The sequence below is a fragment of the Dasypus novemcinctus genome, chromosome 26, assembly GCF_030445035.2.
Source record: "Dasypus novemcinctus isolate mDasNov1 chromosome 26, mDasNov1.1.hap2, whole genome shotgun sequence".
Classification (NCBI taxonomy): domain Eukaryota; kingdom Metazoa; phylum Chordata; class Mammalia; order Cingulata; family Dasypodidae; genus Dasypus; species Dasypus novemcinctus.
The window spans coordinates 23164473-23178934 of record NC_080698.1 but is presented as its reverse complement, the minus strand read 5'-3'; the positions used below and the strand labels follow the sequence as shown (position 1 = coordinate 23178934).

At 50.0% G+C, this 14462-nt stretch overlaps 1 protein-coding gene across 4 annotated transcripts in view; it reads right to left on the bottom strand.

Annotated features, from left to right (window-relative positions):
- PTPRG (protein tyrosine phosphatase receptor type G) overlaps window positions 1–14462 on the bottom strand; it is a 698663-nt gene that overhangs the window by 112555 nt on the left and 571646 nt on the right. For all 4 annotated transcript variants that reach the window (XM_058288185.2, XM_058288182.1, XM_058288184.2 and 1 more), the window contains exon 9: window positions 2132–2316. In XM_058288185.2, the coding sequence (XP_058144168.1) occupies window positions 2132–2316 (185 nt within the window). The remainder of the gene's footprint in view (window positions 1–2131; window positions 2317–14462) is intronic.

Genomic DNA, 14462 nt, shown 5'->3' with positions numbered 1-14462 from the left:
GTTCCCAGCCGCCAGCCCCAGAATGCGACAGTCTTTGGGAAAAAGCATCGTCTTGCGGATGCCTTGATTTCAAACTTCTTCTAATCTCAAAACTGTGAGTCAGTCAATTTCCATTGTTTAAGCCAACCCAGAGCACGGTATTTGTTTTAGCAGCTAGAAACTAAAATAGTCAACAGCCTGACTCAGATCCCTACTCCTCAATGCTTTATTCCAAGAGTCCTTAAAAATGAGAAAAAAAAACTAAAAATGGGCAGGACTTGCTTTCTGAAGAAACAAACAACAAATGCAAGGGATTTTTCAAAAAGTCTCTTCCTAATTTAAATATCTTATCATCAACGTGTGTTCTGGACAAAGTACAAAACCCAGCACTGTGAGCTTAACCACCGAGTGGGTTCTCCTGATATAGCAACTGAAATCCTCTGAATTGGCATTAAAAAAGTTATAGAACATACCTGCTGCTGGAGCCTAGCAAATAGCACCCGGGGTGGGGGTGGGGGGGGGAGGATCAAGGGCCACATCACTTAACTTTCCGCCTCATCCATCTCTTTTGGAAAGGGCAGGTGAACCAACCTGCCCCACAGGTAGAGTGAAGACACAGAAGGGAGAGAGACACTGGGACACATGGCATAAATGCTAAGTATTCCTTCTAGGTTTTTGGACCACGATAACCGTAAGTTAGAGAACAGCTTTGTTGTCACAAAGTCAGCAGTCTTGACTTCTTGAAAAATTAAGAAAATTAATTTTGTGTGTCCCCAAAGAAAATAACCACTCTTAGAAATTCTTATATAAAAGAACTTGCTGTCAAAGCATGTTTTCCCCTACATCTTTCTCTTTCTCTGAAACTAATTTATGCCTCATTCGCTAAACCTCTGACCCCATCTTCTGTTTGGAACAAAATCTTCCCTCTATCTATGTGGGGATTTATTAGAATTCGCTTGAAGCCTGTATCTATTCATCTTTGCATGTTTAATTATTTTCCACTTAGAACCAGAAACCGCCCAAGCGCCTAGCTGGTTTTTGCTGATTAATGCAAGCCATCTTTACTTCAGAGGGAGAGAGTCCCTGACGGACTTCCAGTCGTGACCAGGGAAAGGTTAGAATACATCACAACCTTGGGTGCCTTTCAACAGATTCCTCTCTGATTTCATGAGGCTCATCATCCCCTAATGTGACCCAGATAACAATGTCTAGTGGGGAAATTGAAAACACAAATGGAAATGAAGTAAAAGAATCTTCATCTAAAGGAATATGGAAAAGTATTATTCTATAACTGATTGAATGGGCCCCAAGGACTCTGTATTGGGAGGGAAAAAAAGTGATAACAGTCATTAAAAATCCCACTCATTGCTATCACATTTTTCATGTGCATATACAATTATGGGCTTCATTATTCTAAAACCTTCCTTTGATTAACAATAAAGGCAGGCTTTCAAACCCAAATGTGTCAGTTTGAATTCTGTGCAAAGACTTAAAGAGTTCACTGGCGAGTGTGCTTTTATGAGGGAAGAAGATGGCTTCTAAAAACATCTGTTCAGAAGGCCTTTCTCTAAGCACAGTGATCAAAAATGACACGAGCACAGGAGTCAAGCAGGTAATGGGAATGTGTGAGGTGATGAAGTGAGACAAAAGGGTGTGGTGGAAAACTGGATAGTGGTAGTGAAAGTAGTAGGAGGAGCAAGAGGAGGAGTAATAACATTAACAGTTATTGCTATCAATAGCTATATAAAAGAACATACAGTGCTTACTAGGTGCTAGGACCTGTCCCACATTTGCATACCTCATTTAATATTTACAATAAAACAACAGCAGATGAAAAGCGCTAAAGAAGGCTTTCTGTTTAAGAAAGAAAAGGCACCTAGTTTTGAAGGCCCCTGTTTACCAAGAAATTACCTAGCTTGCTGTGGTCACACGTCAGGAGGGCCCCCCACCCCTGGAAGTCTCTGCCCACTGTTCACAGTCGAGCCCAGGGCACCGCCCCTCGCCCACGGCGGTGCCCACCCTCGCTGGGCAGCCTGCAGGGTGGAACAGTGCACAGACGGCTCGTGCAGAGGGCCTGCCCAAGGGGTGGGGGTGTGGGCCTCCGCTCCCAATGAGGCGGCGGGGACCCTAACGCAGAAGGGGGGGGCTTTACCAAGTCCTTGTCGCTGTCCTTGGTAAACGTCTTCTCCTTCTCATCCTCGTTCTTGGTCCAGCTGTAGGAGATCACGTAGTTCATGATGGGCGGGTGGTAGATGGTCTCCGGCTGGCTCCAGGACACCTGCAGGGCTGTCCGGTTCAGGGGCTGCACCTTCATGTGAATGGGCGGCGAGCTGCAAACTGAGGACACAGAGGCAACCTCAGGGGGCTCCCGCACGGCAGCCGGCCAGGCGCTCGCTCTGCCTTTGCGAAAACGCCAACGTGGGAAAGCTGAAATAGCAGTGTAGGGAACACCCATACTCCCTTCACCTCTGTTTACCTGCTGTTAAAGTTTCCTCCCATCTGTTACACACACACTTGTTTCTCTGCAGCACTGAGTGCAAGTTGCAGCTACCCTGACAGTTCGCCCTAAATACTAAGCCCTGCGTCTTCTAAGAATAAGACCATTCTTCTACATAGCCCTTAATTCTATTTTCAGACTTAAGCAAATAAACAGTAACTCATTAATATTATCTCATGCCTAGTACATATTCAAGTTTCCCAAGTGTCCTCCAAGGGTTGTTTACAGCTGCGCCCCCTCTCCCGGATCACACACTGCATTTAGCTTCTTTTACTCTACCTTTTTTTCCCTTAAATGATGAATTTTTTGAAGCATCTAGACCATCTGACTTGTGGAATGTCCCAAATAACTAAAATTGTGGATGAAATGTCATCATAAACTGATCTAAGTGTAAATAAATGCAATTTAAAAGGACTTTCAATGATTTTAAATCAAAGACACACAAAAAAGGGATGAATTTCTCTGGGCCAGCAGCACCCATGCAATTGTCCTGATAAGGGGTATAAGGAAAGGTGGGGCTAATTCATCTTTTTATTCCTCGCAGCTGGCTGGTTTTAAGGGACACAGTGGATCCAAGTATGTACAAACTATCAGCGTCGAGAACACCCAATCAGTCTTAACAGCGATATTCTGGGCTCCACACGTGTCCTTTCTCGGCAGTGCCCGGTGCTGAGGCCATGGGCTAGAGCGGGGTTTCTCGACCTCAGCACTCCTGACCTTTTGGGCCAAACAGCTCTCGGCTGAGGTGCCGTCCTCGGCACTGCAGGTTCAGTGGCCGCCCTGGACCCCGTCCACTAGATGCCAGGGGTGTCCTTCCCACGCCCACCCCATTGGAAACAACCAAAAACCGTTGTCACACATGGCCGAATGTTCCCTGGCGGCAAAACTGTCCCCCACTGAGGACCCCTGCTCCTCAGAAGGGGGGTGGCAATGCACCAGAGCAGCCCAGGGGTGTAGCCGACACGAGCACCAGGGCAGGGTGGCTCAGTGGTGCTTTTCAAGCACATCGCAGGCGGCTTTGATGGAGGCGGTGGGGTCCAGGAAAGACTTCCCCGAAGAAGGGACCTGTCCCTGAGAACGGCCGGGTGCATGGGATTGGCCAGGTGGGAGTCAAGGGCAGGCAGAGGGATAGCCAGAGGCAGAGAGCTAGTGGGGCCGGAGGAAGGCACGGGAACAAGGGCAGGCAGCGGGAGGCCAGCTGTAATTCCGGTCTTCATCCTACAGCCCTGGGGAGCCCCTGGGAAGGCGCAGCCAGAGACAGACAGGATCGGGTTTGTGGATTAGAAAGCTCCGGGGTGCAGAAGGCCCCAGGGAGCCAGGGGTGGGGTAGGGGGGGAAACCTGCGGGGAGGCAGCTGCCTGGAGATCAGGCAGGGGGCAGCGGATGTAAGGGGCACGGGCAGAGGCAGAGCTCAGATTTAAAAGGGGAAACTGAGGCCTGCTGCCGGGTTGAGAAGGGGTGGGAGAGGGTGAGGGCGATGGAGCAGCAGGGCGGAAGGGGCGCAGTGGCAGGCGAGGGCTGGCTCTGACCTGCGGGGGTCTGCCACGAGGCCAGCCACGGGCCCAGACTCCCTTATTTCCAATCCCAAGTCCCCAGGCGGAGATGGCTTAGGAGCAGCTCGGACCCGGCTGCTGGAAAAAAGCGGAGATGGGTTTTGAGATGGGTTTTGCCAGCGAGGCATCCTTTGGCTCCTCAACTGCCAAACCACGGCTCAGTTAGAGAGGTTCGCTTGGTGCGGCGGAGACAGGAAGGAAGGAATAAATCAATGAGGCCTTCCCACTGCCCCAGTGGAACCCCGGGGGGCACTGCCTCCTCCTACAGGCCTCCAGGGCTGGGACATCAAACAAAGCATCTGAAGGGAGGCTTGCCCGGAGGCGAGGGGCGCAGTGGCGGAGTGCGGGCACGAGGTGGCGCCAACACACTGTTTTTAACTACCCCAGCTCCGTCAGTAACTTCCAGGAGACCGCGTGCGGGGTTGGGGGGCGGGGGATCTACATGCAAGCTTTCCAAATACCAACTCCTACCCCGTTCTTTTTTACCTCCCTTAATCTGAAGCCATCACTCCCTTGCTCCAATTAGTGGTGGGCCGCATGGGGCTGCATTTCTCTCTCACAGTTACATCACTGCCACATAAATAATTCCATCACCCACGTACAGATGCAACCATTCTTACTTATTTTTCAAAATTAAAATAGCTAGGTTTTTCTTTGTTGATTAAGATGATTCATGTTTGTTTTAAGAGAAACTCAGTCTTACAAAAATGTAAGAAGAATAAAATTTTTTAAAGATCACCCCTAATCCCAGCACCTAGAGAGAGCGAGCCATCGTTAACATTCTCGGGGTCCAAATCCAGATACGACTTCATACACTTCTAAAAGGATGCACATGAAATTTGATGCAAACGGGCTATAAGTTGTGGTACTATAACTGGATTAAAAAGAATTTTTTTTTACTAAGTTATGGATATATTTCCCTGTCAAAAAATAGAGCTTGGTATCACTGCTTTGAATGAAGGTACAGTGTACTAGAAACTATTGCATTAAGCGCGCAACAGGGGCAGGCCTGGCCTCCTGCCAGCAGGACCAGCAGCCAGGAAGGGAATTCTGTGCGGGAATGGTTTCTCCCAAAGTCCGTGTTTGTCCCAAACGGCTCGGCAGAATAGCGCCAGGCCGGGGATTTGCAGGCTGAGGAGCCCCTGCCTGGTGACGGGAAGAGCAGGCTGAAGGGAAATTCCTCTTTTGCTCTCCTTCTGCCACTTCCCTGGAGAGCGAGGGTGTTGGAGGGCACAGTGGACCTGATTTGGAGGAGGCATTTGCAGAGTACTAGAGCGCAGAGTACTAGAGCGCAGAGTACTAGAGCACAGAGTATAGCACTAGCTTTTCCTACAAAGGGCCAGAGAGCAAATATCTTCAGCTTTGTAGGCCTGCGGTCCCTGCTGCAACAACTCACCTCTCGCAGTACAGACTGTATGTCAAGGAACGGGTGTGGCGTGGACTGATATACATTTATTTACGGACACGGGAATTTCAATTTCGTGTATCACAAAATGTCGTTCTTTTGATTTTCTTCCAACTGTTTAAAAATATAAAAACCATTCTTAGTTCACGAATGAACCATCGCTGGTGGTGATGGGATTTGGCCCGGGGACCAACGGTTTCCTGATCCCAAACCTCTTAGAAGGTAAAGGGAGGCCAAACGTTTGGAAACACGTGCATCAACTGCAGCTCCATTCTTCCTACTGAGGTCTGCCCCTCAGCACAAACCCGCAGGCCCACCCACTCCTTCACAGACCTTAGATTCTTCTTAGCACTCCTCCCCACCTGGCATGGCAGTACTGTCTTCAGTTACTACCTGTTTACAATCAATCTCCCCCCAAGAATGTAAATGCCACAAAAGTGGCACTTTTCCTGTCTCGTTCATTATGTTATCCTTGGTGTTACAACAGTTCCTGGCACGGATTTGAGCCCAATAAAATGTGTGATGAAAGAACGGCAGGTTGGTTGGACAAGGACTTGAAGAACCCTCAGCCTTACCGCAGGCTCCACAGGCCCGTGTCGCCAACCTCAGCTCTCTCCCTTGTCCCCCTGGCTGACTCACCTCTGGCCAGCCCCCACCCCAGCCCCCTTGAAGATTCGGCCTAAACATCCCGTTTGAGGTCTCAGGCTGGTGGGGGCCCCTGCTCCCGGAGCTCCTCTGCCCCCACCCCCAGCACTTAGGGCCCCACGTGCTCACAGCCTGCGCCCCTCTGTGCGATGCGGAGAGCGCTTTCACGAATGCCCTGGGCAGGGGCTCAAATTTCATGGTGTGGACGAGGGGCGGTGTCGTGCCCCTCACACAGGGCTGCTAAGACGTTCCCATCTCTGACTGAACGTCGCTCAGGGTGACACGATGCTGAGGCTGCAGAGGCTGCACACAGCGTCCCGAGGGGCTTCAGAGCCGCTGTTTTGGGTGAGCTCCTCTTGCAGTCCAGACTCAGCCCTTCCCCGAGGAGACTGGGGGGGGGGGGGGGGGGAGGCGAGCAGACCCCCTGCAGATGACACCTCCCACAGCAGGCTTTGCTGGCTTTTTAAGGGGCAGAAAACCTGCTTTCAAACAAAACATCTTTCAAAATCCAAGAAAACAGTTGTTGGCAATGATGTGGTGAAATAGGGAGGGAAAAAACCCAACCCAAGTATCAAAGAAAGGCAGTGCTAAGGCGTCTTGTGGGACAGGTTGGAAGAGCTGCTGTAGTAAAGCAAGTGTGGGCATTGCAGTGAGAGGCAAACAGACCCTGGAGTTCTCATCTGTAAAATGGGGCCCTGAGTGCCTGCCAGTTCCTTCCGCTCAGGGAATACTGTGGCTAAGGCAAATGTTGTGGGCCACAGGCCCAACGTATACCGAGGGCCACACAGTATTTTTAAAAATCTGTGTATTTTACCCATAAATCTGGATTTCTAATAGGCCTGCATCCACACATGGCAGTGGTCAGCAGAATTACAGAGCAGCTGTCCCCTTCAGACTGCGAGTGTGTGCTCACATTGGACACAGTCCCCACCACTCCCTATTGCCTTTACCCAACCCACTTCACTCCCAGCTGCCTGGCCTACAAGGGCATGTGAGCTTTCCACTGGTCTACAAAAAGCACCAGCTGTACTGCTGTAGGCACACCGTAGGTGCCCAATACTTGGCATGGTTCTTTCCATTGACAGGGCCATCATAAATGGCATCTAGCACAGGGAATCGGCCACACTTCTTGATGTAGCTTTTTGCACACAATCGAAGCCTTTTAACCATGCGGGAGGCACAGCACTGGCTCTCTAAACAAACAGCCCCTATGAGATGCTTCTGACATCAGCCTTTCCCTTCTCAGGGGCCTGATTACGTCCCCACTGGTGTCTGATTGCTTTTCACAGGCATCTAGGATGATGCTTATTGCCAGCTCTGAGAATTTCTGTCTTTACTCTGAATCACCTTTAATTATGATCCCAGGCTTCGTTAAATAATGAAGAGGCTTCTAGCAGAGTACCCAAAGTCCTCTGATTCTAAATCAATGTCAAGGACATTTTCTCAGTTGTTCCACAGGCAAATGGTAGGGCCCCCCACCTCCCAGCCTCTTCAAATCGGGTTTTAGATATAAACTGATGTGATAGACTCGGCCTGAAAGTCACTGTAGCTTCCAACCGACTTGGAGCTTGTGGCCTCTCCCGGGAGCCTCCCCTAGCCGGGATCCTCCTCCAGGGCTGAGTTTCACACCTGAGGCAACAGGCCAAATATTGATCAGGAGGAGTCAAAGAGAGAGCGCTGCTCAAACAAAGCAATTTGGTTCAGCTTCACTATTTCACGGTGCTTGTCCGCCCAGATGAAACTGCTGCCTGGGGGGTGGGTAGGGAACGAGGCTAGGAGCTATGACGTCATAGACCACACGGTGGGGGGGCCAAGGAGACAGGCGAGGCCCGCTGGGGAGACGACGTCTCTGGGGGGACCTGCCTGGCGGACCGCAGGAAGGCGACCTCCTTTTAAGGGCAGAAGGGACCGCTCAGGTGGAACCGAGCTCGCAGACTGCCTGAGAGCTTGTCATTTATCGCCCCAGCTCAGCTCAAGAACCCTGGAAAGTCAAGTTCTTTAGGGGAAATTTCCAAAGAAAGGGCCTCGGGGCAGGCTTTCTCTTTTTGAAGGGCTGTATCAAAGAGGCCCAGGTAAACACTAAATCCCTCGCAGCAGCCCAGGTAGGACTTCAAACCCGGAGTCGTGGTGCCCTGCGGTGGCAAGGACTTCCACAGCCTCCTACACGGGCTGGCAAAAGGCCGGCTGCACAGGTGGGGGCGCCACATCTGGCCGGGGAGGGGGGGAGGTGGTGCGGGGGGAGCCCAGGCGGGACCCCAGCTCCGGCAGCTGGTAGATTTCCAGCAACCCACTGGGGTCCGGTTGGAGCCGCCAGCTGCCGAGCGCACACTGTGGACCAGGCTGGCGCACGCAGGGCAGACGATCCCTGCAGCCACCCCGGGAGAGGGTTCAATTATCCTCCCCCACAAAAGAAGAGGATGCTGGGGTCCAGAGGCCAAGGACATGGAGTGGGAGGAGGAGTCAGAACCAGAACCCGGCTGCAGGTCCGGTCCACGTGGCCCCACTTCCACCTGTGCGGCGGCAGCTGCGGTGGCTCCACCCAGATGCCAGGCGGGTTGTCCAAAGGGTTTAAAGGCTGGAAACCGCCCCCACGGTCGCTCTGTGCGACCACCGCCGCTGCGGGTCAGCGGCTTCTTGGCAGCGGGCCGGCAATCCTTGGCACCAAAAGCTTCCTTCATGCTCCCTTCTCCCCCTCTGATGCTCCAGCACTAAATATTGATGGAGCACCTGCTGTATGTGAGGGCGTTTGCCAGGAACTGAAGATAAAGGTGAGCAGAAGTGGACATGGTGCCTGATCTCCTGGAGAATACAGCCTACTAGGGGGGAGAGAGACACCAATCATGTAATCCCCCTAACTGGAGCGCCTCAGGACTCTCAAAAGAATTCACAGAATCCATGAACTTGGAGGGGGAAAAATGTATTTTAATTTTCATTCATTTCTAGCTCAAATTTAGCATTCCCTTCCATTTTGAATGTAGTCAAACCATAGTAGTGTGAGCAGGACTTGGTGACACTATCATCAACAGAAACCAGATATATTCCTATTAGAATACAGTTGCTGCCAGTATCTCAAATTATTGTGCATGCACATCATTATTTCAAAACTTTAATAGTTATTAGACTCGCACCTAGGTCTTATAATTTATTGCCTTCAAGATGCACATATATTAGTCTATCTTTTTTAAAAAGGTTGTGATAATATCTGAGGGTGATTGGTTTCCTTTGTAACCTATCATATTTTATTTTATGTATTGAAAACTGTCAATAAGAGACAAGGTCTAGAAGATGCATCAGGTGGCTAAGAGTCCAAGACACAAAAACGTTTAAAGACCCACAGTGTTAAGGAATGTATAAAACTACAAGCTTTTCATAAGAAGAATAAGGTAATTCTGTAAAAGGGTTTAATAAGGGACCCTGACCTAGACTTGGGGATTGGCTAGGAAAGCCTTCCTGAGCAGAGGTGTGAACTGTGAGCAGGTGTGTGCAGGGTGAGCAGGAGGGAAGGAGGCTTGGATGGTCTGACAGAACGAACAGCTTGTGCAAAGGCCCTGCACTAGGAAAATGGGAAAGAAAGCCTGCATGGCTGGCAAGCAAAGAATAAGGAGGAGGGTGGCTAAGACTACGGGTCAGAGCTAGTAGGTGTCAGAGCTGGGCAAGTCCAAGTCCATGGCCAGACTCTGCTGGACCATCACTTCCTCATGACGTGGGAGATGCTGGTGCACAATCGCTGTCAAGTTCGTCCAGGCACCACAGGATAACTTTCCAGCTTTACATCTATGGTGCCCTAACGGATGCAACTTGGAACCCACAGGCTTTCTTTCTTCACCGCCCAATGGCACCTCCTCCATTCCCAGGAACAAGTCCTGACCTGCAATTCAGTTTCTCAGCAAACCACTGGCTATTACGTGCTCTGTGTGGCAATTACCATGGAAGACAGCAAATGTGCAAACTCTTAACCCCTCATGTTCCTCTGATGTGCGTGTAACAGAGCTTCCAGCTCAGAAAGCAGCAGCCGTAGCCACAGAGTCTGGGAAGAGAGGCAGAAATTCAATTCATCTGTCCTCCAAGGATGCGGTTTTGACTTTCCCACATGAAGTTACTCCTGAGCCCTCCTACCTCCTCGGAGCCTTTTTTCCACATAATATCCCTCTTCCTCTGGGAGCTAAAGGCTGTGGGAGGTGTCTGTCCCTGAACAGGAAGTAGCATTGTTCGGCTAAGCTCTAAAGGAGGCAAAGTTCAGAAGGCTGCGTCTTCCCAGCTCTACTTGACAATAGCTGCTCCCTGGACACTGGGGGGGAAGGTTGGAGTCTATTTACCCTAGGGCCCTTCCCTCCCCTTTGACTTTAAGATGTTGCAACTTCCTGCCCAAAGAGCAAAGTGGACCCGTCCCACTTAATTGAGCACCGCATCCTTTACACTTGGCACCTCTTACCCTCTGCCTTCTCCCTTGCCTTGCTCTAGTTCGTGGGCTCCAAATGAGGGTCTGTACCAGAGATCAAGTGGTACATCTAGGGTGGCAAATGCCCAGAGCCCCTGTATTGTAGTTGGGGATCCTCTGCCCTGCTCTCCTCTACCCAACTGCTGAACTGATGTTACAATCCCCGTCATTATGAAGAAACGGCTGGGTTGGTTCAAGTCCAGCCCTCAGGCTGCCTCCAGCAACAAGAGACTTACCTACACACCTTCCGAGAGCTAAGATCCCATGAGGAGTCTTTCTGAGTGATGCCAATTGACATATAGAGAGTTCAATCAGTGACTCACACTGATAGCTTAGCAAGGCTATTATTTGAAAATTGCTTTTAGGTGATTATAATCCAGTAGGTTAAGGTGTCCTCATTTGTTTACCATTAGGTCCTTAAAATAATTTTCCTCTTGGACGTAGGTATCAGCTGGGCTCTGTATCTACCACACTTGAAGGGCGTGCCCTGGCTCTGCCTGATATTCAGCTTATTAGCTTCGGGTCTCTGCTCATTCTTGCTGACCTGCCTCTCTTATTTGTCCCCAGTTCTGGCAGAAGGGCTGTAGAAAGAGCTCCATTTTTTGGATTCCCATCACCTCATTCCCCGTGCCCACACTGTCCAACATGTGGAATCTGTGCCAACTAGTTATTTGGTAAAGAAGGCCTTAAATATTGTGGTTTCAGGGTCTCCCACGTCTAGGAACTAACCTTCAGGGAGCCCTGCCTGGGCTTGGTCAACAGGACACAGGAGGAAAACTAGGAGCTTTCCATTGGCACGGAGAGATGGGAGACCAGGCCATGTACGGCAGCGCCCCCTAGTGGGCACCAGTTGGAAACCACCTATTCATCACAGGGGCAGGACCTGGGCGCCATGGCCTCTTGGCTGCCTCCTGTATGTGGGTCCATATGCTTTGAGGAGCTTTGGCTTCCCGGCTGGCTAGTGAGAGACAACAGTTTTAAATAGTCAGCACACTTCCCCTGAGAAGGTTCCTCTCCTCTGGGAAGCCCTTCCTGGTGCCAGCCCAGAAGCACAGAAACCAAGCAGTTCCATGCATTTGATAGTACCTATTAGCATTTAGTGTCAGACAGAGAGAGAGCAGAGATAGCTCCTTCTCAACACAGGCACAAATTTGAAATATGAGAGCCACAATAGTCATTTTGGTCTAAGCCAGTGCTCTGGAATCCCAAAACCAGTCAACAGAGCTGCCCAGGAGTGAAGTCAACAGCCCTAACAACCACTGGTGGTGCTGGGAAGCAAAGAGGAGAAAGATGACTTAAGAGCACTTGACTTGGGCTCTCCACTTTTGTGCCTTTACAGATGTTCTTTGATTTTCAGACCTCAGGGGCTGGGGTAGGGAGCACGTTTCTCATGCAATGGGAAAGTCCATGTTCCTTGTACCTGAAGAAAAACCACCTCAACTCACCCATGGTTGTTTGAGGAACAATCAGGAGGAAGGATGGGAAAGATAAATAATCTGCCTCCAGCTATCTTCCTCCTGCAGGTCCAAGGAAATGCAGGCAAACCTCTAGGAGCCTCGCGCTTCCCAGGCTGCAGATGCTAGTTAGCCAAAGAAAGGCGAAGTGTGTCACTCTGGAAGGAAGGAAGCTGTTGGCCTTTATTAATTTCCAGATTGTTGTTCACACCATCTGGGCACCACCATGGTGCCCACACAAATAAACCCAGTGTCAGGAAGGACTTTTCTAGTGAGTAAAGAAAAGAAGATGCCATAGGAGGGTTGCTATGTTGGCCTTGAAGATCAAACTCTGCCTACCTGCCTGGGGACAGAGATGACTAAGTAATTGGGTAATATTTATAAAATGTGAAACAACAAATGGCCCCAGTTGCTGGTCACCAGAATCAGCTCATCAGCTCCCAAACAAGAGCAGCCCTTCTGTCTAGGAGTATCCTGACATAGTGCCGCCATTCTCTGCTTTTAGGTATGATGCAGCAGCTGTTCCTTGGGACAGAGAGGAAAGCCTTCTTTCTATGATGTTTTTGAAATGAATGCTTCCAGTCAAGGTTGCTGATGGACAGAGAGGAAAATGGATTTCCAATCCCAAAAGCGTTGCTGACTTCAGGTACAGGAGTGGCATGGAATCCTACCCAAATGCCTGGCTGTGCCCCCAGTAAGAGCACCCAGCCTGGGCTAGATCACAGATGCCCCAACTATGCCAGAACTTGTGGGAAGAATCTTTTATCATTGGCCACACTGGATGGTTGGGTTGGCTCGCTCCATCCATCCATCCATCCATCCACCCACACACCTACCCAATCCAATCCAATATTTACTGAGGAGCCAACAGTAAGCACAGTACCTCTTCCTCAGTAACAACAACCCAGACAGTCACATCCCTCCTGGAGCTTAAGGAGTAATGGAAGAGTTAGGTATTAAAAAAAAAAGTCATATAAAGGAATGGAAAAATCCAACCGTGCTCAGTGCTATAAGGGAAAGGTACAGAAGGTACAGCTGTCCTGACAGGGTCGTAGCAAGTGGTCCATCCAAGATAGTAAGCAAACATCTCTGGGGAAGGGACTCCTGAACTGAGCTGTGTGGGCACAAGGGGCAGGCTGCTGGGAGGGGGTGGTTGGCTGAGTGAAGGATGCACCAAGGGAGTCAAAGTGCCAGAAGGGGCTGGGCAGGCGACAAGATGTATGGACTAGGTTTGGAGTTGTGGATTTCATCAGAAGAATTTTATCAAGTTCAAACATGCTGGCTTCACACTACTTCCAGGAAGACAGCTCCATCCTCTTACGCTGAATGTGTTCTCCAGGAATCCCATCACATAGAAGAGCTTGTCCTGAGCATTCAAAGAAGCCACTCAGGGTCTACGGACCACAGGGTACAGCCATTTCTAGATTACTTGCCATACACCAGGCCCTGTGCTATACTTTCCATACATCATCTCAATACAGACAAGAAAACTGAGGCTTAGCTATTAATCTGAGTCAAGTCACGTAAGAGTAAATGGTTGGTTTGGGATTTGAATCGAGGTTGGCTCAACTCCCAAGTCTATATTCTTCCTGGCTGCCTTACATTATGTCATCATTCATTCATCCATTCATTCATTCATTTATTCATTCATTCATTCAGCAATGGCTATACACCTCCTGTGTGCCGAGCACCATGCTAGGCATGATCGATTCAGGGATGCTCACGATCTGTGGCCTAGAAGGCCCTGTTGTCCAGATCGTGCGGGCACTGTAGCCCTCACATGGACTCACCCCATGACCTGGACCTCAGGAGCCTGTGCCCTCAGCACGCCAGAACCAAACCAAGCAGATGAAGACCGAGCGCAGGGATTGTTTCTAGGAAGACAAGAGGGCCCAATCCCACAAATGTGTTTAGCTTTAAAGCTCCTTTATTCTGGGCCTTCCTTCTACCTGATGACATTGAAAACAAAGAGGCTGCCACATGTGGGTTCATTCTGAAGCTGGCGTTGCCTTGGGAAATGAAAAGAACACTACGCTTTGACACAAGAGCATCTGCCTCACAGCACACCCTACCCCTGCCTGCCAGAGAGCCTCTGGACAAGTCCCTTAATCTTCTCTTGAGCCTCAGACTCCTCATTTGTTAAAGGGAAATGGAACTACTGTTTTTCTCTGTTCATCCACCACCCCAACCCTCCCTCCAAAGTCTTAGTAAATTGCAGAGGCTCTACTCCACAGTTCAGCCCTAAAAGATCACTTCTACCTCCACCACCACCAGCCTCATCCAACCACTGCCATCCTGCCTGGAATATTTCTACCAGCCTTCTGCATCTTGCTGATTCCACCCCAGGTCCTCTGCAAACATTCCTGCAGAAGAGCCAGAGTGAGAGCTTTCAGAACCTGTTAAAATCATTCCCTGGTCCTGCCTAAAACCTTCTCACTGCTGTAAGAAGACAACCTTAACCGAGATATATCTCTTTCCTGTAATACCCCCC